At 41.5% G+C, this 23,500-nt stretch overlaps 1 protein-coding gene and 1 long non-coding RNA gene across 18 annotated transcripts in view; one reads left to right on the top strand and one right to left on the bottom strand.

Annotated features, from left to right (window-relative positions):
• Positions 1-23,500, bottom strand: part of LOC116045153 — an 810,130-nt gene that overhangs the window by 24,373 nt on the left and 762,257 nt on the right. The window lies entirely within an intron of this gene.
• LOC116045139 (protein unc-13 homolog B) overlaps positions 1-23,500 on the top strand; it is an 85,552-nt gene that overhangs the window by 29,172 nt on the left and 32,880 nt on the right. For 8 of the 17 annotated variants that reach the window (XM_035991224.1, XM_035991230.1, XM_035991229.1 and 5 more), the window contains exons 6-12: positions 1,462-1,535; positions 1,887-1,944; positions 2,320-2,349; positions 4,526-4,751; positions 6,383-16,621; positions 18,019-18,294; positions 18,439-18,529. In XM_035991224.1, coding sequence (XP_035847117.1) covers positions 1,462-1,535; positions 1,887-1,944; positions 2,320-2,349; positions 4,526-4,751; positions 6,383-16,621; positions 18,019-18,294; positions 18,439-18,529 — 10,994 coding nt within the window. Of the gene's footprint in view, positions 1-1,461; positions 1,536-1,886; positions 1,945-2,319; positions 2,350-4,525; positions 4,752-6,382; positions 16,622-18,018; positions 18,295-18,438; positions 18,530-23,500 lie in introns of those variants that run through there. The other 9 variants (XM_035991238.1, XM_031292660.2, XM_035991233.1 and 6 more) reach the window with 4 other exon arrangements.

Below are 23,500 nucleotides of genomic sequence, written 5' to 3'. Positions count from 1 at the left end.
ATAGCGACTCCGCAGGAAAACTGCCGTGACCTAACGCGACACACACACACAGAACGTCGAAGGTGTGTTGTTTTTGACTCTCGGCATGTGGCTGTTGCCAGAAGACAAATTTTGTTTCAAAAGAAGCTGGAGGCAGCAAAAAAAACCCACCGCTATCTAAACTATTTATAAATGGCGGGTTTGTTCAGGACCTCCCCGTCTGTCGCTAGCAGTGATGACGCAGTGATTAGTGACTATTCTCTCCGACCAATCAGTAGTCTGCAGGTTTTCAAGTGATCTTTTGGTATCGCCTCAGCGCACTCGGAACCTCGACGGAGGTGGTACTGAAAAAAGTACCTGTTAGCAGGTACCAGGGACTTTTTTTCATAATGGAAAATAGAGCTGGGCAATACATCAATATTATATCGATATCGTGATATGAAACTAGATATCGTCTTAGATTTTGGATATCGTAATATCGTGATATGGCATGTCTTTTCCTGGTTTTAAAGGCTGCATTACAGTAAAGTTAAGTCATTTTCTGAACTTACCAGACTGCTGTAACTGTTCTATTATTTGCCTTTACCCACTTAATCATTATATTCACATTACTGATGATTATTTATCAAAAATCTCATTGTGTAAATATTTTGTGAAAGCACCAATAGTCAACACTACAATATTGTTGCGGTATCGATATCGACGTATTTGATAAAAAATATTGTGATATTTGATTTTCTCCATATCGCCCAGCCCTAATGGAAAACCAAAAAAGGCGAGTACAGTCGAGGCGAGTCGAGCAGGTACCATGTAATGGAAAAAAGCCATTAGATAATGAGAAAGGAGGTCTTTTGGAAACTTAGCATACTGAAAGAATTATATCTCTGATAATGGTGATAACGATTGGTATTTGAAGCGTTTATTTATAGAGTGAATCTGCTGGCTTAAGTATGGAGGCCAAGAATATAACAGTATTCTGGTCTCCAGTAATAGATATCATTGGAGATGTTGTGTTAGGTGGGGGAAAAAATTTATATGAAAAAACACCCATTCTGCGCATGCATACGTCAGTTAGGAGCCAAATGTACACTTGATTTTTTTGTCAGAATATTTTTTTCTGCCATTTTTGAGTTAGTATTTTTTTTTTTATTATATGTTAGAAACCACGACTTTTGAAATTGTTTTGGTATATCACCGTCAAGACTCCTCTGAAGTATCTTTGGACATTGGATCTCTGTCAGTACGGTGAAAAATGTTCCTTACGTTTCCGATCCTCCTCCCTTAACAGTTTGTGGCCATTGCTACAGTAGCCAACTATTTTCATTTCCTCATTCCTCAGGCTCATGAGAAATGAAACGGGTATTCATGTATTGTGATGGCATGCCGGGACATGATGCTTGAAATCCGACAGAGCCAGATGTACACCACAAACACAGGTTCTCATGTATTGTCATGTTTGTTGTTTGCGCATTTTGGCACCAGACATCCCAGATGCTGAGGCACAGTACTGGACAGGCAAGCTGGAACGCATCAATACCATGAGAATCGATGATGAGGTAAAGTGCAATTTTTTAAAAAGGATGTACTACTTTTATCTGTTTGAAAAAATAACAGGGCATCAGTGTGTTGTAATGATAAACTTACTGCATGTCCTGCTGGTTTGAATGCTACTTTTTTTCACAGTTGAGTATGCATATTAAATCAGTCAATGATCTTTTGTTCAGAAAGATGTGCTTGTATGTTCCTGTTTACTACTTCTTGTGCTAATGACGCAGAACTGCTGTATTTATTTCAGTTACAAGTGTTGATGGAGTGGTGCGAGTGAATTTACTGTGGTAAGAATAGCAATACGACAACATGAAAAACCTACTTGATGCCTGCTGTTTTTCTCCCTTTCTCCTCTGTATTACCCTCTTCAGGATGACGTTCAGAGTCGCCCACTGCCATTTGCGGCCTCCCAGTGCTGTGAGTGTTGCCTGCCCCATACTCCTCTCGGCCTCTAGATGGAGCCAGTCCTCTACTCTTGTAGTTTCAAGGCTTTTGCTACTATTTCCTCTCACTTCCTTAACCCTGTTGTGCTGCCTAATAGCAGTAACAGTTGAAATCCTCTTCATCAGAGTTGAAAATGAAGACTAAACATTTCAAGTTTTCTACAAACATAACCAAGCATATGCATGTTAAATATTCTCACTGTTGTGTCAGTTTGTTTTCCACTCTGAGAACCACTGATGGGGTTCCCTCATCCTCCCACTATTACAACACAGGGACACTTCTTTTGTTTTCAAAACCCCTGCCTCCTCTGACTGTACCTCTCACTTGTAACGTCTGCACTTTCACCAGGCAACTATTTCGGATGGGCTGACCCACTGAGTATGTAAACAAAACAAAACATTTTGATGTAATTCTCCCCCTGGCCAATCCTCAGTGCCCTCTGCATGCCCTAATGCCCCATATTCCCCAGTAACACATAGTCTATAAGGTTCCCATGCATTTTAGTTTCATTATTTTACTCTTAACACTTTTCCTCAGTGATTTCCCTAAATCCCCTTTGGCCTTTTTACTTCCTTTTCTGCTCTTGCTGTTTTCCTTTTTATGCTTTGTGCTGATGTCATGTAATTCTCATTACCCATGTATACTTTATCCTTAAATTATTGGTTTAGCACACATCCTAGAATAGGAGAGTTAGGACGACTCATCATAACACACACTTTTTTTTTCTCCCTCCGTCCCTGAAACTGAGCTCCATGCATCTTCTTTTGTTTGAATTCAATGAGAATACTGAGCTCAAACATCTTTGGACATGAATAGCGATACCAATATAAATATTTCTGAAAGTCTGCTAAACAACAGAGCCCTTATCAAATCTTAAAGGGTATAGGTTGCAGTTGCATCATTAAACTGATTGGTGACAGTCTTTGCTGAAGTAAATATCACCTGGGCATTTTTTATTGTCCTCCCAGATACCAACAGTATCAGTTTGTCCTTCACCCTCTCACTTTATCTCTTTGAAAAGATAAACTCAGCTGTCCCCTCCAGCAGACGCCAAACTCATGGTTAGCGCTTGAAACAGGTTTCCTTCGGTCATTGTTGGGGTTTCGCGAGGTCACTTTCAAAAAGGGGTTTATATAAGTGCTCTTCTTATGAGCAACACTGGTCTATTATTTTAAGTGTTACAGTTATTCAATAAAAACACCATCAAACTGTTGGAAGTAAGGGTAAAGCAGATTCTATTTCTATAGCTATATCTGTGAATTCTGTATCTTTCTATACATTGATGAAACCACAACAGTATCTACATACTGTACAAACGCTGATTAAGAGCAGCTCAGTGTCTTCCATTTAGCAGGACAGCTTGCACATATAGAGGGCTATAAATCCCTCACAACCTCCCTATTAACCTGGCATCCGCTGACCACAGTTTGTTTATTTCTTCAGCTCCTAACAGTTTTGTCCAGATAGGCAAACATTTAAGCTAGGATGCATCCTCAGCTTCGACATGGGTTAAAGCGTAACTATCGCCAAAATGCAACCTAGGGTCTTTTTGTGAATGTACCCGAGTCAAACTTTCGTTTAAACGCATATTTAGGACGGAAGCGCCACTTTTAAGATTCACCATGTTTTTCGGTGAAATGGCCTTTTGAATGGGAGTCCTAGGGGCACTTTTATGCTAGCCTCAAAATAGCTATTTTTTGCTATTTTAACACTAAGAAGGCTCGACACAACATGAAACTTTGCTCGAAGTATCGCCAAGGGCTCTACACCTCAACGAAAGCATTGAGAACATTGTTTGTGTACCCAGAGTTTACTAAAAAAGGTTTTGAGCAACTCACTGTAGCTGTTCTTCCAGTTGCCGTCTATCGAGCCAGTCAAAAAGTAGTTGAGGGAGGAGAGCAAAGATGGAAAGCTCCAAAAGCTTAGTTCCATATAAATGCACGGATAATTTGTTGTTTTGTGAAACACAATATTGACCTTGTAGTTGAAAAAGGAGCCTCATATAAGAATGACATTTCCTCCTATGGAGTCCGTTCATTCGCATTTGGAGATCACCTATTTTTGACTGGGAAAATGGCGGATAGCGTAAACAACAACTGCTAACGTGAGTTGCTCAAAACCTTTCCTTTTAGTAAACTCTGGGTACACAAACACTGTTGTCAATGCTTTCGTTAAGGTGTAGAGCCCCTGGTGATACTTCAAGCAGAGTTTCATGTTGTGTCGAGCCTTCTTAGTGTTTTAAAAATAGCTATTTTGAGGCTAGCATCAAAGTGCCCCTAGCACTCCCATTCACAAGGCCATTTGACCGAAAAACGAGAATACGGTACATCTTAAAAGTGGCGATTCCGTCCTAAATATGCTTTTAAATGAAGGTTTGACTCTGGTACATTCACAAAAAGACCCTAGGTTGCACTTTGGCGAGAGTTACGCTTTAATGGTGATTTTATAAAAAAAAAAATAAAAAAAAAAAATTGCTTGCTGCCACAGGAAACAAACTTACTAATGTTTCAGGAAAGTTTCATTTATTCTGCTCACCCCTGCTTGCCTGTTGTAGCTCTGGATGACCAGGACAGCGCTGTCGACGACCGGGATAGTGACTACCGCAGCGAGACGAGTAACAGTCTGCCTCCGCGTTACCACACAACGGCTCAGCCCAACTCCTCCATGCACCAGTATCCCATGGGGCCTCGGCAGCAGCAGCAGCACCAGCACCACCCAGACTCCTGCACAGACTCTGTCCACAGTTTGGACCTGGACTACAGGGACCAGAGAGGAACCAGGTAGACACAGTGTCCACAGAGACTCAGAGTGGCTCAGTCACTCTGGATGAAACATTCCCTTTCTCACACAGTCACACACATGTAGGCAGCTTACTCAGACTACAGTAGTATACATTTCAGCAAGGTTGGATTTCAAGGTTAAATTTATCTCAACAATTTACTTGTAAAAAGAGCAAATGTTTTCTTCTAAACTGTACTGACACCCTCGCTTACTCAAACTCACTCATAACTTCCCTCACAGTCTCTCACAGTATTATATAGTACGTATAGTATATATTCTCTCTATAAAATACACGTCACAGACATCCACTTTCAGATTTACGGTGGCATAAGTAGTCATTTTAATTCCCATGCATCTTAGTTTTTTTTTTCTCTCACATAGTTTTGCCTGACCAAGAATCCAGCTGGACCTTTGTACTTTTATTTTTTTTTCTATGAGCTGGTTTCCCTGTGTGCCGCAGTAGATTAGGGTAGGTTTATTCAGCTGCTTCAGTTGACCAGGAGGGATCTGTAAGCCTACTCTTGAGGTGAAATGGATGTTGTCACACCCTGTATCTCCAGCCTAGATGCTAAAGCGCATTCATTTATTATTGTGGTTGTCCTTGCACATCGCAAGGCATATTCCACTATTTGAAGTCAGAATGTTGTTGAGATGGCTAAAAGTGTGTGTGGTGACTGTTACAAAAAAAAAGCATTATTTCAATGTAAATACATACTTTTCCATGTAAGAGGAAAAGACAATATCAGTGATACTATTGCTATAGAAATAATACTACATTGTTATTGTTATTATTACCAGTACACAGCTGTTTTGAGGCCAATTTTGGCCAATAAGACAAATGGTCTCAGTGCATGGAATCTACTTTTGTGCACTCGTGGGTTGCCTTGAACTACATGTGGACTAGTGAGACTGCTGCAAATCTGCCTGTGTGGACTGATAGGAAGTTGATCCGGATAATTCTACATCAGAAAAAAAGGGATTACAGCCAGGGAAAGCTCATTGTTCGTGTTTCTTTTTGTCTTGAGGGTCTGTTGTGTTGGTTAAAGTTCCTGATAGTTTGAAAGTCTCTGAACTTGGTTTAGCCATATCACTGAGGAAATCCCTCTGTCACACATGGAGGGAGTGGGTCAGTGACACACACACACACACACACACACACACACACTACTTTGGTGATTAAAAACTTGTTCAGTGTACGCCATATGGTTGTGATTTACTGAAGCATGCCGTTCTCATGAACACTGTTGCAGGCTGAGTGTTGAAGTGCTGATAAGCATGTTGCTGTAGGGATTTACAAAGATCTGAATTCACAGAGACGCATGCAAACATAGGGGCACACACACTCGCACACTTACGGATATACTACTCATGCACGAAATGTGTAACGCTGTAATCTGCAATTGATTTTCACTGAGGCTTAGCTATCAAATATTACGAGATCATGTCATATTATTACAACATTGATAACTAAGATGAATTGTAACCTCCCATTTGCACGAAACTATTATCGTCTTAATTTCTCCATTTAACTTGTGTTTGCATTTTTTTCTTCTTGTTTGTTTGCTTCCTCTTATTTGTCCCTGTATCTTTTCCCACCACCTTGTTAAATCCATTCCTTAACATAAATTAGATCATTAAACCAGAAAGGAAGAGTCAAAATTATACCTGTAGATTCTGGCATGGGTGTTGAAGATTGGGAAAACAAATACAAAGGGCAGGGCAAGCCCCAGCTGAGTGCCTTTTTGGATGATGAGGAAGACAATGTTATCTTTCGAATGGGAAGGCCCTACCCTGAGCCATCACACTCCTCTATACGTCTACATTCTCAACGCACTGGTTTTCAGCCTGCCACCTACCCTGAGGGCTATGAAACTATTGATCGGCGGCGTAAGAAAAAGATAAGGGACCCAGGAGGGTTGCTTAGTACAAAGGCAGACAAAATGAGAGAAGAGGCTTTTCCTTCTGACCTTGAACTCCTCCGTGAGAAGAGAGGGGAGCTGTTTATGCGGCAGGTAGTTGAGATGCAGCAAGAGGAGGAGCATATGACATCATGCCTCAGGCCATACCAGAATGGGCTTCTCTACAAGACAAGGATGTGGGCGAAAAATGAGCTAGACAACACTTTGGAGAATTATGTGGCATACAAAAAAGAGCAAGATGCTAGAATGAGGGCACAGTTTGATTTTGATTTAGAGAGCTCTGAGGATCTGCACTTCTCTATAGGAGCAGATGAGGATATTGATGACATCGCCTTTATAGCAGACGACTTTCACCCAGAGAAAGCAAGACATTACAAAGACAGGTATTCTTTATCCTGTGACACAGAAAATTCTCAAGGTCCTCGAGAGAAGAAGTATGGAAAAGCTAAACTTGGAGGATGGGCTCCGGAGGCAATGCTCTCTCCTGTAGAGGAACCAAGTGATGAATACGTAGACCCTATGGATGAGCTCCAGTGTCTAGTTGAAACAGTTTCTGAATACCTTGCTGAAAAAGAGGAGGAAATTAGCAAGTATGGTTCCCTTCCTAAATCAAGCAAATCTAGGCTATCATCTCTGGGTAGCAATAGAACTGATTCTTTTGGAGAGGACCAAAATAGTTCATCAAAGGATCCTAGAGGAGAACCCCATTCACACACTCCTTCGGATCAGGGCATTTTAGGAGTAAAAAGTGCCATGAGCTCATTATTTAGTTCTCTCACTGACAGAGTTGGAGGAGGCCCCAAACAGCCTGTCCCATCTCCCCAAGCACCATCTACACAACCCTCCAACCAAGCTGGACTTACAAAACTGTTGTCCTTTATTCCTAAATCAAATAGCTCAGCTCCTGTAGCTGTTATATCTCCAGTAGAAAGTTATCATGAAAAATCATTAAGTTCTTTGCCTTCTCAGCCACCACATGTTGCCAAGACACAAGGCCATAATCAAGAAACAAACACTCAAACAAGTACAAAGGAAGATGCACTCAAGTTTGTAACCAATCCTCAAAGTGCTCCAGGAAACTCAGTCTTAGGAAAATTTAATCCTTTAAAGCTTTTTTCAGCAGGGAATAATGAAAACTCAACTGAACAGGCACCAACGTCAACATCTTCTCAAGGCCATACACAGTGGCATGAGAAATGTGGTTATCAAGGTAAAGAGTCAATGACAGCAGAACGAGAAGACAAATCCGAAAAAGTAAGAAGTTCATCGCAAGCGAAAAATTGGAAACAAACGCAAGATGAAAATGTCAGTGGCGGAACAAATCCAATGATTTACAAACAAGAAAATGTGCCTATTCCAGCAAGGTCGACTGGCCAAGCACAATCAGCAAGCACTGGATTCTTTAGCCCTTTCAAGAAATCATTGAGTTCATTGATCACACCTGCTGTCCCCTTTCCGCCCCAGGGAGCTCCACCTGTGGCAGTTTATCCAGTATTTAGGTCCACAGAGGATCCCCAACTAGAGAGACCGTTGGAGGACCCATTATTGAGCAGTAAGCTGAAACTTCCTTTCCTTTCCTCTGAAAATGTCTCCACTCAGCAACATTTCAAGACAGAGGGAGGCATGCTCTCTGGTTTCTTAAAGTTTGCATCCAGTGAAGATGTTAGTGCCTCCTTGAACACACAAAATCCTGTGCAATCGTATCATGATTCAACTTCAGCAACTTCCACTACTTTTACACAGACTTCTACTGTGCCCCAGGAAAACACTGAGAAAGGATGGTTTTCCAGCATATTTAACCCTACCTCAGTTCCCTCTGGTTCGAACCAGAATTTAACCAGTGATCAGCAATGTCAGAACAGCAAAGTGCCATGTGGCTCACATGCAGGACACACATCATATCAGAAACCTATAGCCACCCCTCATGGAACGCAGCATCAAGCTCCCAATCAGCCTGAATCACAAAGTTTTTTGACAGGTCTTTTTAAAGGGAGCTCGACTGAGGACATGGGCTCTACTCAACCCAAACAAGCAGGACTGCTATCTGGACTTCTTAAATTTGGCTCTACCAGTGACCTATCTGGCAATTTGCCACAGCAGGCTTCCCATAACAATCAACCACCCAGGAGCAGTAATCCCCCACAGTTTCCTAATCACCTTCCCCCACAACAAAGTTCTTCAGTACCACGGATTGGAGGCCTTGTCTCAGGGCTATTGAAGTTTTCATCAACAGAAAATATACCCCAAAACGTACAGCCTTCTGAAGCTGAAAAGCAGGGGAACATCCCTGGAAATTACTCTTGTCAGCAGCAGACTTCAGATGAAACTCAGCAAACGCAATCACAGCAAAAGGGGCTGTTGTCTGGCTTGTTTAAATTTGCATCCTCTGAGAATGTTTCAAGCAGCCAAACATCGCAGCACCAACAAAGCAGTGTTCAACATAATCAAGAGGCTTTCAACCAACAGAATACTCAAGGTCCAAACCAAGGGCCTCATCTCAAGAATAGAGCATCAAGTCAGCAAGTTGTCCAACAGGAGACGAGTAAACCAGGCTTTACTCGACAGCAAACAGTTCCACTCCAGCGACCACCATCCCAACCAAGTGGTCTTTTATCTGGTCTTTTTAAATTTGCTTCAGCCGACAACATAAATGCACAACAACACCAATCAGCTCAACAGCACGGAATTATGCCAAGTAAATCCAGCCATGAGCAACCTTGGGCAAGTAATATACCAATTTCCAACCAAAACCAACCACAAAACAGCTCAACACAAAAAACAACTCAAGCAAGTCTGCTTTCTGGATTATTCAAATCCTCCTCAGAAAATATGGCTCAACAGCAGCAGCCCAAAGTCATTCATGACACACAACAACAAATCCAAGTGCCAAGCAGCCAGACTGCTGAAACACAGGTGGAGACAGCAAGTCAATCTGGAGTGCTCTCAGGGTTGTTTAACAAGTTAACAAAATCATCTGAAAACATTACCTCAACCTGTCAGACATCAACAAGACAATCGCTGCATCAAAAAGCCAATAATTACACAGTCGCTATGACAACCCCACTACAAAACCAGTTGCACACTAATGTAACACAACAATCCTCACAAGAACATGCAGAGAAAGAGGAAAGAAAGAGAATTCTGCGACCTGCCCAGCAAGGGTTTTTATCTGGACTGTTTAGCAAAAATGTAACTGAGGACCCTTGTACTCCTAAACATGTAGAAACTTCAGGTCAGATTACAGCACAGACACCCTCAAATAAGTTCACAGAGTTAAATTCAGGCATATTTAAATGTGCTTCCTCAGACTTTGGACGGGACAGCTGTCAAAGAGTTGTCCAATATTCTCTCAATCCAGGACAAAGCAGACACGCTTTAATCAGTGCACCTGTCTCAATTAATACAGAGAGTTTAGACTTAAGAACATCAGCTACTTTTGCAAGATCTCTTCAGAGTCAAGCAACATACTCCTCAATTAGCACGGGTAATGTATCTCAGTTAAATTATTCTGGCTCACTTCAGTCAGTTCCCCCAATGTCTTATAGTACAGGAAATATCCATTCCCTTTTGCAAAGCCATACACCTTTCTCAGCAATCAACATGCAGCCATTTATTGGTGGAAGCACTTCATCCTTGTATGGAGCAACAGAGCAAAGCTTTTACCATGGTCAGTTGTCCCCTTATGGAACAAGTCCCTCCTACGATGAAAACCAGTGGATCCGTGAAAGTGCTCTCTGGCAGCAGTTTCAGAATGAGTCACTGAATTATCAATTCCAGGCAGAGGATGAAGTGTATAGCCAGAGCTGTGAAGGTATGTCATTACAGGCATCTGCTTTTCCCTGCAGCTCCTCAAATACATATCAGCCATTTAACTCTTCCACACCATGGCAAGGTGTTGTTTGCCAAGAGCAAATTCAACCATATCAGTTTGAGGGACATGGGAATGATGATCCATATCCCAAGAGGAAATTATGGAACAGCCATGAAGACTTGGGAAACATAAAATATTCACATAATGAGGAGGGTGCATTAAACTTAACCAATAAACAGAGTAATGCAAAGTTTGGGAAATGGCACTCGTTTAATGATGGCAGCACTTACAGCTTGAATGGGGTTTCATATCATGAAGGTTATTATGAGGAGACTGCACCAACCTTATCTTATTCGGCTAATTGGCAATATGGAATGGATAAAGCAGTCCTACAAAATGTTCATACGGATGGCATTTTGCATCAGAGTCCGTTTAATTTTAATAGACCAATAGATTCAAGCTGTCCCCCGAATCCTAAAACTGTGACGGAAGACTCTCTGTACCTGGAAGACACCGAGTGGTATCAGCAGTGGCTTGCACTTTTGGAGCAAGGAATGTGGTGGCCAGCAGAATATGGTGACTGTGGCTACTTTGTTTACACAGATCATGAGTACATTTATGCCTTGCTTACAGATGCAGCAGGCGAATATGTGTATGCTTGTGCCCCTGAAGACGAGTCTTGGGGAAATGCACATAAATTAGATGGTTTTCCCAGTGCTTGGCTAAACAGTGAAATGGTTTCAGTGTGTGGCTTTAAAATTCCACTTTACAATGAGGATGAGCTTCTTTGGCTACCTGGTCAAGATCATGGTGATTCTCAGCTTCTTAATGCCCCCCTAGATTTGTCAGCTGCCTATAGAAAAGGAAATCAGATCATGAATTTAAATCTTGAGCAGTTTTCTCAAATGTATGAAAATTCATTTCTGTCACAAGGGCAACAAGGTGTAGATTTCACATCTTACAGATTAAACAAAGTCAGAATAGATCCAAGACAGCACAGTTATATCAATGAAGACCAATGCAAAGATGTTATTGACCTTTCCTGTCGTAATAAAGACACCACCGCCCCTTATTGGAACAACCAGGAAATTAAGACATTTCTTGCTCAAAAGGTTGCTGTTTCCCTAAACACTTCGACTGCAAATTCCAATCAACAGCTATTTCACAACTGTTACCAGCCTTGCCAACGGCGGCGTTCATCCACTGGAGTAACAGTGAAGCATGTAGATGATGTATCAGAGAATGAATGGAGGGAGAGAGTTTCTCCAGGAGAAGAACTACCTAATCGTCAAGTCAAAAATATTTCTTCCCTCATCTCCTCTTTTGTGGGCAAAACATCACAGGTAGAGTTAAACAAAACTAGCATATCCTCCTGTGATAAAGCTCCTGATAAAAATTCAAAGAGCATTCTTGCATCAGGTTTCCAAAGCCTAAAGTCAAAGATCATCAAAGAGGAATCTACTGCTGATGTGACACAGCCAGATTTAATTGTTAAACAACAAATTCAGGCACCAGCTACCACACAGAAAATAATTTTGCCCACAGTACAAACAACTGCTCAAGTGATTCACCCCTCAATTCAGTCACATACAGCTTCACAGAAACCTAGGCTTTCACGTCAGACTACCATGGTACAACAAGCAACCCCACAAACCCAGCCCAGTGTCCCAGCGCCTTTAGGATCAAAAGAATATTTTATTAAACCTGGACCGCCTGGACAACTTACAGCTGGGAAGCCAGTGGATACACCAGTGGAGAAACCATCTGAACAGCAGGCAGGCTTGATGAACTTTCTGAAATCTGCAGTGGGAATAGAAGAATCCATGCCAGATCCCCAGAAAGGTTCTCAGACATATACCAATGAGCAGAGCAAAACTGGCAGCACTGCTTCTTTACCAGGCAATGTTCCTACAAATAAAGAGGCTACAGGAGTGTCAAATCTCTTTGGATCAATTAGCAGCCTATTTAGTTCTGAACCATCTCCACCACAGAAACAGCAAATGAAACCTAGTGTTACAGAGGGTTCACTGACATCAGTATCTAGAGCTAAGGTTATACAGAGACAAAAAACAATGGACCAAAGTGGTACCTCACGGCCCACACAAAGCCAAACTCCAAACAAAAGTATATCCCAAGCATTTTCTGACAGTTCTTCCACCGTCCCTGCTACAAGCCGATCAGAAACTGTGCGAGGTACAGAACAGACAAAACATGAAGCAGGAACTAAACCATCTGGTGGACTGTTTGGATTTTCAATTGGAGAAATGCTGACAGGATCAACAGCAGCTGCCCAATCTGGACCCACACCACAATCATCTGCATCAGCTACAGCTCCACAAGAAGAATCACTCGGTAAAAGTATATTGTCAATATTTGGTGGGCCAAATCCTCCGCAGGCTGCACCTAAAACTGGGCCTTTGCCACAGACACATCCACCAAGTGCAGCTCCACAACCTTCTCAACAGGAATCCCTTGGTAGAAGTCTATTATCAATGTTTGGAGGATCAAGTCCTTCTGAGCCTCAGCCTCCCCCTCAAACCAAGCCTGTTGCTGAGGTACCACAACAGGGAACTGTTCCACCAAAAGACCCCCCAAATACAGGATTCTTTTCAATGTTTGGTGGTCCCAGCCCCCAACAGCAACCCCAAACAGGATCTCTTTTAGGGGGGATTCTGCCTGGGTCATCAAATTCAACTGAAAGCCCAATGAAGGGACTGTTGTCAATGTTTAGTGATCCCAGTCCCCCACAACCTCAGCCACCAACATCGTCATCGAAACAAAGAGTGGCCCAATCACAAACTCAACTACAAGTGGAACTTCAGACACAATCTAAACAAGAAACACAGCCTGAAGCCACCTCTGTTCTTGGGGGAATATTCGGTGGCCTGTCTACCTCTAATGAAAGTCCAAGAAAAGCTTTGTTCTCCATGTTTAGTGGCTCCAGTACTCCTCAAACATCAGGAACTGGGGGAAGTGCACATGTATCTACTCCCCCAGTGACTGCAGCACCCAAAGAACCTGCAAAAAGTATACTCTCTGTTTTTAATGATATTGTGTCACCTCCACAACAAACTCCTTATTCATCATCAGCTATTGTTACTGATACTAGAGAGCCACCAGCAGCACAAGGTTCTTCCCAAATGTCATCTGTTTCTAGTAGCCATTTGCCTGTGGCAGCGGCTACCAGTGAAATACCAAGTGAAGTGCATGTTAGCCCATCCACTGATACTACTGTAGATACTACATATCTTGCATCCATGAAGTCAAATTCAGAATGTGTCACTGTTGAAAAGGAAATGAGCACAGAAGGTGCTCCCCAAGATCCTACTTCCTCAAAAGAACCACCAGCTTCTGGCCTTCTGTCGATGCTCAGTGGATCAGGCCCAAATGCTTCATCACAAGCAGGATTAATTTCAGACAGTCCAGCAAAAGGTTTGCTTTCATTATTTTCTGGCCCAAGCACTGAACATAGTTCTAGCCAGATAGGTCCTACACCTACAGGGTCTGCCCCAGGATCATCAGGCCCAAAGGACCCATCAGCCAAAGGCTTGTTGTCTCTGTTTGGAGGTTCTGCTCCTCAGTCATCTTCTCAGCCTGGAAATTCTCTATTAGGATCAATGTTTGGAGGCTCTTCACCCCAAACAACAGGTTCTCAAACAGGGGGGTCATTACTTGGTGGTTTATTTGGGGGATCTACTCCTCAGGCTGCTCCTCAAGTTGGCCCCGCTAAGATTGGAGTATCTGCTCAACAGACAGCAGGCCCTCAGGCAGGAGCATCCTTACTCGGAGGGTTATTTGGTGGATCTGCTTCCCAGGCTGCTGGATCTCAGACTGCAGGGTCTATTTTGGATGGTATTTTTGGAGGATCAACAGCTTCAACAGCAGCACCTCAGACTAGTGGGTCCTTTGGTGGATTGTTTGGTGGGGCTGCTACCCAAACTTCAGCACCCCCAAATAGTAGCTCTATATTGGGAGGTATTTTTGAAGGATCATCTTCTCAAACAGCTCCCGCACGGACTGATACATCTCTTCTGGGTGACATTTTACCTGGAGCTTCAGCTTCTAATGAGACACCTGATAAAAGTTTGCTTGGTATGCTCAGAGGATCTATTCCACCTGCAACACCTACTACAACAGATATACCAAAATCCAATGATGCCAAGAAAACTTCAACTACAGCTCTAACCCACAGTTCTTCAGATATTCTACCAAAACCTAGTGATGACAATAAAACTGCTCCAGCTCTTACTGGTCCTGAAATGTCTTTACTTGATACTGCTTCCAAAAGCAAAGAGCAGCCAGGAACACTACAGCGGCCTGAGAGTACAGTGCAGTGTCTTGAGGCAAGTTTACCCAAAACTGATGGCAATGTCACAGACGTTCATTGCCAAAATGCTGACAAGCCAACTACTTTAGCTAATGATATTCATTCTAAAGAATCTGAAATCTGTGCAGAAGCACAACAACATGCAAGAAAAGAGCTTGTGAGTGGCCAGCCAAGTATAGATACAATACCAACTAAAGTAGAAGAGGAAACACCAGCCACTCAGTCAGCCAGTACTGTAGTCCATGGACAACAAAAGCCTCCAGAGCCAGAAAAATCTCTTGGCGACTCAGCAGCAGATGCAGTTACAGGCTTTATGTCCTCCCTTTTCAAACCAACAGTTCCTCCCACTGACGGTCCTCAGCAACAGCAGAATAACTCACTTTTTGGAGGAATGGCACCCCAAGGTGCTACTGGTCAGAGTGGAGCATCACTATTAGGGGGTATTTTTGGAGGGTCCAACACTGAGTCACCAGCCCCCCAGACTGGGGGATCATTACTAGGAGGTTTATTTAAGGGGTCTTCTCCTCAGTCTGGTTCTCAAACCACAGCCCCCACCACTGGAGGGTCAATGTTAGGTGGGATGTTTGGAGGAGGATCAACTGCCAAGTCTGTAGGTCCCCAGACTGGTGGATCGTTACTGGGTGGTATGTTTGGAGGATCTGCAGCAACAGCACAGCCTGGTGGTTCTTTACTTGGAGGAATGTTTGGAGGAGTCACTGCTCATACTGCAGGATCACAGACTGGAGCATCAATACTTGGGGGCATAGGCGGATCTTTTTTTGGGGGTATGGGACAACCACCTAAGCCATCTGAAACGATGCCAGCTGAACCAAAGCCAATGCATGGCACTACTCCACAGTCACAGATTAAGAATGAAAGTGTGACACCAAACGTTTCTCCATCTGGCACTGGAACTAGCACAGATAAAATGGTGGACTCAACTCTACCAGATAACAAGCAAGTTGAATCTGGTAGCCTAACAAGTAGTAGTGCGATGGCATTTGAGGCAGTTTGTATAGAAACCTCTGCTGTCTCAAGTACTTCAATGAGCACTGCATGTGATCCCACCCATCAAGTAGAAAACACTGAAAAAACGAAACCAGCTGTTGATGGAGAGATTATACATGAGAAGCCCATAGTCATTAAAGGAGACCCTGAAAGTAAAGGAAGTGACGAAACAGTCCCACCTGAAACCCAAGAAGTAGAGACTCCTATAGCTCATCCATTTAATCAGTTGCCCAACAATGAAGAGCCACCTCAAGCTAAGTCTCTGTTTGGTTTTATGTCAACACAGAGTGATGCAGGGAAATCTCTTGGATCCCTATTTTCATCAACAACATCATCAGGTGCGCCATCAATGCCTCAAACCGAAGGAGTGAGTGGTCTGTTTTCAGGATTAAAAGCCTTTTCTGGAGGCTTATTTCAAGAGGAAAAATCTGTTGCCGGAAAACAAGAGCCACCCTCCACTTCGTTATTTGGAACAAAAATAGGTTTTCCTTGGCAGGCAGAGCCACCCAAGCCACAAGCTGTCCCAGTTGTAACATCTCAACCCAAAACTAACAAGCCAACAAGTGGTCAAACACATACTGTACAAAAGTTTGCAACATCTGATGCCCAAAAAACTGAATCGGTAGGTTCCACAGATGATATAGCAAACCCCCAGATTTGCATCTCCACTCCTGAAGTAGATCCTTCAGCCTCCCTGTTCCCAAAGGAGAAGGAAGGGCTTGTAGAAACATACCCCTCTGCAGGTCCTACCTCTGGAGTGCAGCTGGACAACCAGTGCAAGAAGGATCAGTTGAATACAAAAAGGCTAGTAGAAGCATAATAAATGGTATGGTACCATTTATGATGCATTGACATTTTGAAACAAATATATTCCCTGTTCAGCTCTGCAATCCATCCCCACTATTTGAATTTTATATTTAGGTGTGTGTGTGTGTGTGTGTGTGTGTGTGTGTGTGTGTGTGTGTGTGTGTGTGTGTGTGTGTGTGTGTGTGTGTGATATTTGAGTGTGTGTGTGTGATATTTGATGTGGGTATTTTGTGTGTAGTAGCTACATCATTTTCCATGTAATTTCAAAACAGAATTCCAAAACAAAATTTACATATTTATATATTCATGGTCAATTCACAAGCGAACATACTAATAATAATTCATTGGTTCATCAAAGAGAAACAATTTTGTGTGCTATGATACTGATTCATGGTTCGCTTGAACTATTTCGTTTCCTCTTTAATTTGTAAAGAGACACACTTTTAAGTTAAAATATTAGCATGACTGCATGACATTATAAATAGTGTAAATTTAGTTTGAGCATGGAATTCTGAGTTGTTTTATTTTTATATGGTGTCAATTATTTTACAGTTATGTGTATCTAATAACATAAATCACATTATGTAAATCCTTACCATTTAACCCAGAAACAAACATCTAATCTGCATTCAAACTCTTAAAAGGAAGGCGGCTTTTAAATGCCACTTTCAATTTCAAACACACAGATCATCTCTGCATATTTTACTGTCTACATCCACCTGTTCTTCAACCCCACGTCTCCACGAGCTTACTTACCATTAAACACCCTTTATATGTGTTCTGTCCTGTGGACAGGTGAAAGGATTGACATTGACAATGAAATATGCAGATGTAAGTGTGTGCAGAAATATACTCTTTTTCGGACTAGCAGCAACAGGGGAATTTATACCTCACACCACGAAATAGAGCATACTCTTATGGGTGTCATTTCTATTTAAAAATGCAACTCTAATGTAGAAAAAGCATATGCAGTGTATAATGTACATTTTCATTATTTTCCAACATGCAACAGTCACCATGCAAGGTTGGGTCTTTTTAGGGCATGATGTGGTGTGTGTATACCAATTTAGAATTTAAAGCAGACTTTGGCTCAATAGTTAAAATAATGTTTGCATGTAATTCTTAGTAGATGGGAGGGGATTATTACAGCTTAAAAACTATTACTTGTGTTGGTTGTTTCGATTATAAAAAGCATCAAAACATTCTAAAATGAAAAAGTACTTAGAATTACTTTTATGTAACAATCCCCACTTATCTAACGTGGAGCTAGAAAGCTAGAGGAAAAAAAAAAAAACCCACAATAATATTTAGAAATAGTCTTTCACCCAGTTGTGATCGGAAGAAAAAGTGTTCGGACATTGACTATTTTCCTCACTTCTCTCTCACCATTGTAGTCCAGTGGATAGTAGTCGCTTTGGGTCATCGGGCAACCTGAGCCAGACCAGCTCCCAGCTTAGTGAGACTGGCCAGGAGAGTACTGGAGGGTCAGAACTGGAGGAGTCCTTCCACTCCTACCACAGTACCAGCTTTCACCCCTCCACCAGTGGGCAACCACGCACCAGTGAACATCCTCCTACCAGTGGACACTCTTCTGTCGGTGAGCAGGAGATACAGAGGCTGTCCCCTAAAGTAGGACAAGGCCTGAAAAAAGGGTCCTCTAAACTCCTAAGGTACATTTTTTTCAACTCGGTTATTTATATATATATATATATACTGTATATATATAATGTATATGCTATAATGAAGATGCATGGTAACTGATAGATTGTATCCATCACTTGCGGCCACTCTACTCTTAAATCCATGTAACCCAGGTTCCATGATGATGGGCCACCATTACCCTTCTCCCCATCCAGAGTTCGTTGGTTAAAGGCCATCAATAAAGTCAGGGTTCAGCTCCGTGAGGTAAGCAATGTTTCGCTTCAGTTCCTCCACCGATATCTGATCTCTCATTGCCTCTAAAGCCTGAGTTTCCTACCCTTTTCTTTCCTAAACCGTCACACATACACAAAGATTACACATGCATGCACAGACATTTACACACATTTGCAACTCTTTGAAAGTGGTTGAGTTTAACCTCTTTGGTTGTTTAAGATGATGCACTATTAGAATAATATTAGAACTGCCCTTGTTTTGTTTTTTTTGCAACGAAACACGTTTGCTCCTCTACGCCCTCATGGTTACACATTAATTATTGGGAACTATTGAGTACAAAGACTTTTGATAGCCTCTGGGCAGCAACTGTGGAACTACTTGGGATTCAGCGCCTCATCAAAGGTACCCCACAAATAATTTAAGGGTGAGTGTATTTGATTATTTAGTTTCACCCATCTGTATATTTTCTGCAAACATGGTATTTTAATTGCAGCTTTGTCACGGCACTCTGCATCTGATACCAACGCACAAGGCATGCACTGTTATTCAACCATTATCAAAACAAAGTACCAGAGAAGCTTGGATTACAACACACACAGAGGGAGTGTGACTTCATTCTCTGCTTAGGATGCCATTACCCCACTATAACGTCACATAGCAATCATTTGTTTACTGCAATATTAATGTTCCGAATGTCGAGTATAGCCCCTTTTTGAAGGTGGTCACTGAGTATTACATACTCAGAATCTATATAGAATCTATATTACTATACAGTATCTGTGAAAACAATGTTCTTTAAGTAAATGCATGATGAACCGAAACAAGTCTAGGGTCTAGGGACAACAAACAACGAAATAATGAGGCTTGAACACAGCAAAGTGTCTCTCTTCTCATTTGTATTACCCATCATCTCATCCCTTGGGTGTGACAAAAACAATGGTCTATTTACTTGTTCCAAAATTTGAACAATCTAATGAGAGGGAAGGATGTGCCGTAAGAGATGAGGAAATGTGACAATTACATTGTCAGAGCAGTTTATCCCTTGATCATTTCACATTTGTGTATACTGTATAATTCTCAGACAAAGGTTATAATCTTCTGAGTAATAGATGTACCATTTGGAGCCCCTCTTTTTTTAATGAAAAACTCTCAAAAAAGTATAGGAAATCATTTGACATTGTTTTGATCTCCATCATGTCATTTTTAACTTTTTGATGTCAGATTCCATGTACCCTCACATTGAATCAATCTCCAATACCAATTCTGAAGAATTTGTATCCACCACATGTTAACGGATGTTGAATTTAGTCCTGCATTTAGGTCCAAATGGAAATCTTTAGAGGTTGGTCATAATGAAAACTCTCTCAGCCCTATCTGGGCTTCATCCCCTTGATTAAGTTGTTTTATGGCACAGCAGTAAAGGAGTAGCTCATATAGAACCTTGATTGGCTCCATTACAATGATTAGTTTGCATGGACTAGTTACGACTAACATGACTGTAAATGGTGGGTGATTGGAGACATGAGTATAAATGGAAAGCAAGGTGAAAGCTGTCTAAGTGCCATTTATTATAGGATGAAGGGAGATACTTGGGACACAAGTCTAAATGCTGAAAAGACTCCAATGAATTTGAATTTGGTTGTTAATCTATCTAGCAGTGTAACCGTAGTCAACATAATAAGACACTGTAAAACTTCCTTGCATGCTTGTTTGCATTCAAAGAATAGAAATAGATGAGATGTGTGGCATGTCTACAGTTTCCTCGAAAATGTTAGGCTGCAGTGGCACACTGGCAAATATAGAGTCGGAAGTGGAGATGGCTACCAGACCCATTTCCAGTATCAGTTTCAGTACCCATATTTGATAGACTGAGCTGCAGCCTTTTTTTTTTCATTAACAAGGTAAAAGTAAGCAAAGAAATCAATGAGTGCAGGGCAACTAGTGGTACTGATATGTTTATCAGGGGAGTTTTTCACTTTTTTATGAATAGAAAGAGCAAAATCACTAATATCAGCGGCTGGCAGATGTGGAAACAGAAAAAGAGTGAATGAGACTAAGAGCTGGCAGTCTCTCAGCCTCAGATTAGCTTAGTGCTGGAATACATTGCCAGAGGACTCAAGGAGAGAGAACAGAGAAAGCATGCAAGAGGGTGGGAGGGGAGTAGGGATGGCTACTTAACCAGGGGTGAAGTGCTGTGTGATCGTGGTTTACCACTGTCGCACTTGCCGTTCCAGTGGTAGAACTGAGGGATTCAGCCCTTCTGCATCTATGTCAGTTAAAGAAGATCTGTTGGTACATTTTAAAGGAAAACAGAAAGTTACCATTACTGATCTGCTCAGCGACCCTCCATGCGGATTTAGTGGATCTTGCAAGATAATGTCTACAAGTTGTTCTTGATTATAATTGTTTCCATAAGGTAAGGCTTACATTTTAATATATATGCATTTGTCCTTTTCTGCATTTAGGTCTTAAGTTTGTGTAGACTTTTATTAATAATACATGGTAATGTATGTTATACTGTACAAAACTTATGTTTGGCTAATGTATGTACTAAGGTTATATCTGTCTTAGTATTTCTACAGAAACAGAATTTCAGCTTGTTTCAGTAGTCAGTTGATCTACATTTGCATAGGAAATGTGATTCTTTGTTTGAAGTCAACTTCAAAATGAAGATTCCTTTTAGTAGGGAGAGAAAGGAGATTGCTGAAGGCTATTACTATGACTGTACTGGAAATGATTTACTCAACCTAATAATGACAATAATTGTAGTGAGCTTGTTAATTCAAACAGTGGAATAAAAAATACTTAAAGATCAGCATGGATTCTCCTTAATCCATAGTGAGAGGTAGGTAAACACATGATATTGTGTTTGTGTGTTTTTCTTTAAGGCTGTAATTAAAATATTTATGTCAGAACATAGTAGACCTTGCTAAGAATGTTGCCCCATTTTCAGACAAAGCATCCAAAGAAACCAAAAAGCGATCAGAAGTTCACATTATATATTTAATGTTCTTGGTGTTTTGAACAGTCAACACGTTAACGTGTCAAGAAACCCCCAAAGGGCTTCATATTCACTAGTTCAACAAAACCTACCGTGTCCTGTTTAAAGCAGCTGTATTCGTAGCTTTCTCTGATCATGAGGGGCGGTCAGCAGGAATTGTTCATGGCACAATTATAGAATTTCTGCATTGCTGATTTGATTATCTAAATGGTGATGCTCAGTGGACAAAGATGATATCACTGAGCTGGTCTACTATGACTAAATGGACGGAGCATAAGAGACGTATTCATATAATTGCTAAACTTTTGCAACTTTTTGTAAACAAGTGTTAAACAATGTGGATGCAGATTAATTATGATACACATTTAGACTACTGTACATGCATCCCTGGATTATGTAATGCGATCAAATAGATTTATGTTGCATTTTTGGGGTCTTCAATAATTCTTTTAGTGTAGGCACTGTGATGGGTCAGAGTTACAGAATAATGCCGTGCAGCTGGTATGGGTGTAAAAGAATGACATGGCCTTAGAGAAAAGGATTGACCTGTCATCTAATTACCGAGCTGCCTTTCCAAAGCATCCTAATTACAGAGATAAGCAGCTGCGTGGTGTTCATTCTGCAAGTTGCTATTCTGACTGAGAAGTCACTATCTATCCTAATTCTATACAGTAGTGTTGTCTCTTAATTTGACCTCAACTGTCAGCAAATACATTCATAGCCATAATATGTCAACTATTGAAATATAACTCCCTTGTAATCACAGTGTCACACATTGGAATTACTTCTGTTTTTGTTTTTTTTCTGTCATAACTATCTGGTATGTTGGTCATTAAAAAATCCAGTAAATTTAAAAGAAATAAGATGAATAATGGTACTATTTAAATGTATTTGAGTTTTCATTTCACTTTCATGAGTGTAAATAAAAATGAGGAAATATGAAATTGATATCTGGAAAAAAATGCATTTCTCTTTTTTAGTAGATGTTCTTGATTTGGTGGTTTCATAATTAAGTGTGGTTGCTATTTCATGGCAGAGACATAGCTGAATAATGGCATAATATAACGTCTATCCAAATGAGATTCCTATAGTAAATGTAATTAATACACAACAAATGCATATCAGTGCTTGGAGCTTTCACTGCTTTGTCACAAAAATAACTTATTATTTTTTGTCAGTCATGGTACAGGCACTCAGTCATTTGAAGTTTAAGATGTTGGCTTATGCTAACACCACCCTGAGGAGGAGTCACTGAGGTAGTGATTTATCCACGTGTGGGGAAAAAGCTGATCAAGAGTGCCACTTCTCAGGGATGGTCTCCAGAGGACACATCATTGGACAGGATGAACCCTACAAATCAGAGCTACTTCCACTCTCGCCCAAAAGGCTAGACCTGCAGGAGAAGAGATCACAGAGCCCCAAAGTGGTGCGAAACCTGCACAGAAAGCTACAGAAATACCTGCAGGGGACAGAGGATAACTCCCTTTGTGACCTGTCATCAGTGGATTCTACCTGCACCAAAGATGACCTCACCCCGTCACCCCAGCCGTTCTGATTGCCAGGATGGTATCAGGGTTGGGGAGGATACTTTACCCAGGATTATTGAAAGGACCAGAAATGAAGAAGAGAAAAAGGAGATGGATGATGAGGAGACAGAGCAAGGCTCTAGTAACATAGTGGAACATATACTAAAAGAGCTGAAAGGCATCAACAAGATCCAGGAGGAAATTTCTGACCTGAGGCAGTATCTAACATCCGTGCGAGGCTCCGTGGATGAAGTATCTTGTTGTGTTGATGCAGTGCTCAGTGAAATAGGTGAGCTGTACTCTGGGGCTTCAGCTGCACCTCACCCTAATCCTGTTTCTCAAACACACTGCACCAGGCAAGGAACCTTGGGTAGACAGAACGCCATCACATCTCTTCAAGGGAGAGACCCCAGTCCACTGTTGGATCGCAAAGATTGTGGAAAAGATTCGGGATGTGTACCGTCTCACAGGTCA

This window comes from Sander lucioperca, chromosome 14 (genome assembly GCF_008315115.2).
Source record: "Sander lucioperca isolate FBNREF2018 chromosome 14, SLUC_FBN_1.2, whole genome shotgun sequence".
NCBI classification, from domain to species: domain Eukaryota; kingdom Metazoa; phylum Chordata; class Actinopteri; order Perciformes; family Percidae; genus Sander; species Sander lucioperca.
This window is presented reverse-complemented; position numbering and strand designations above follow the sequence as displayed.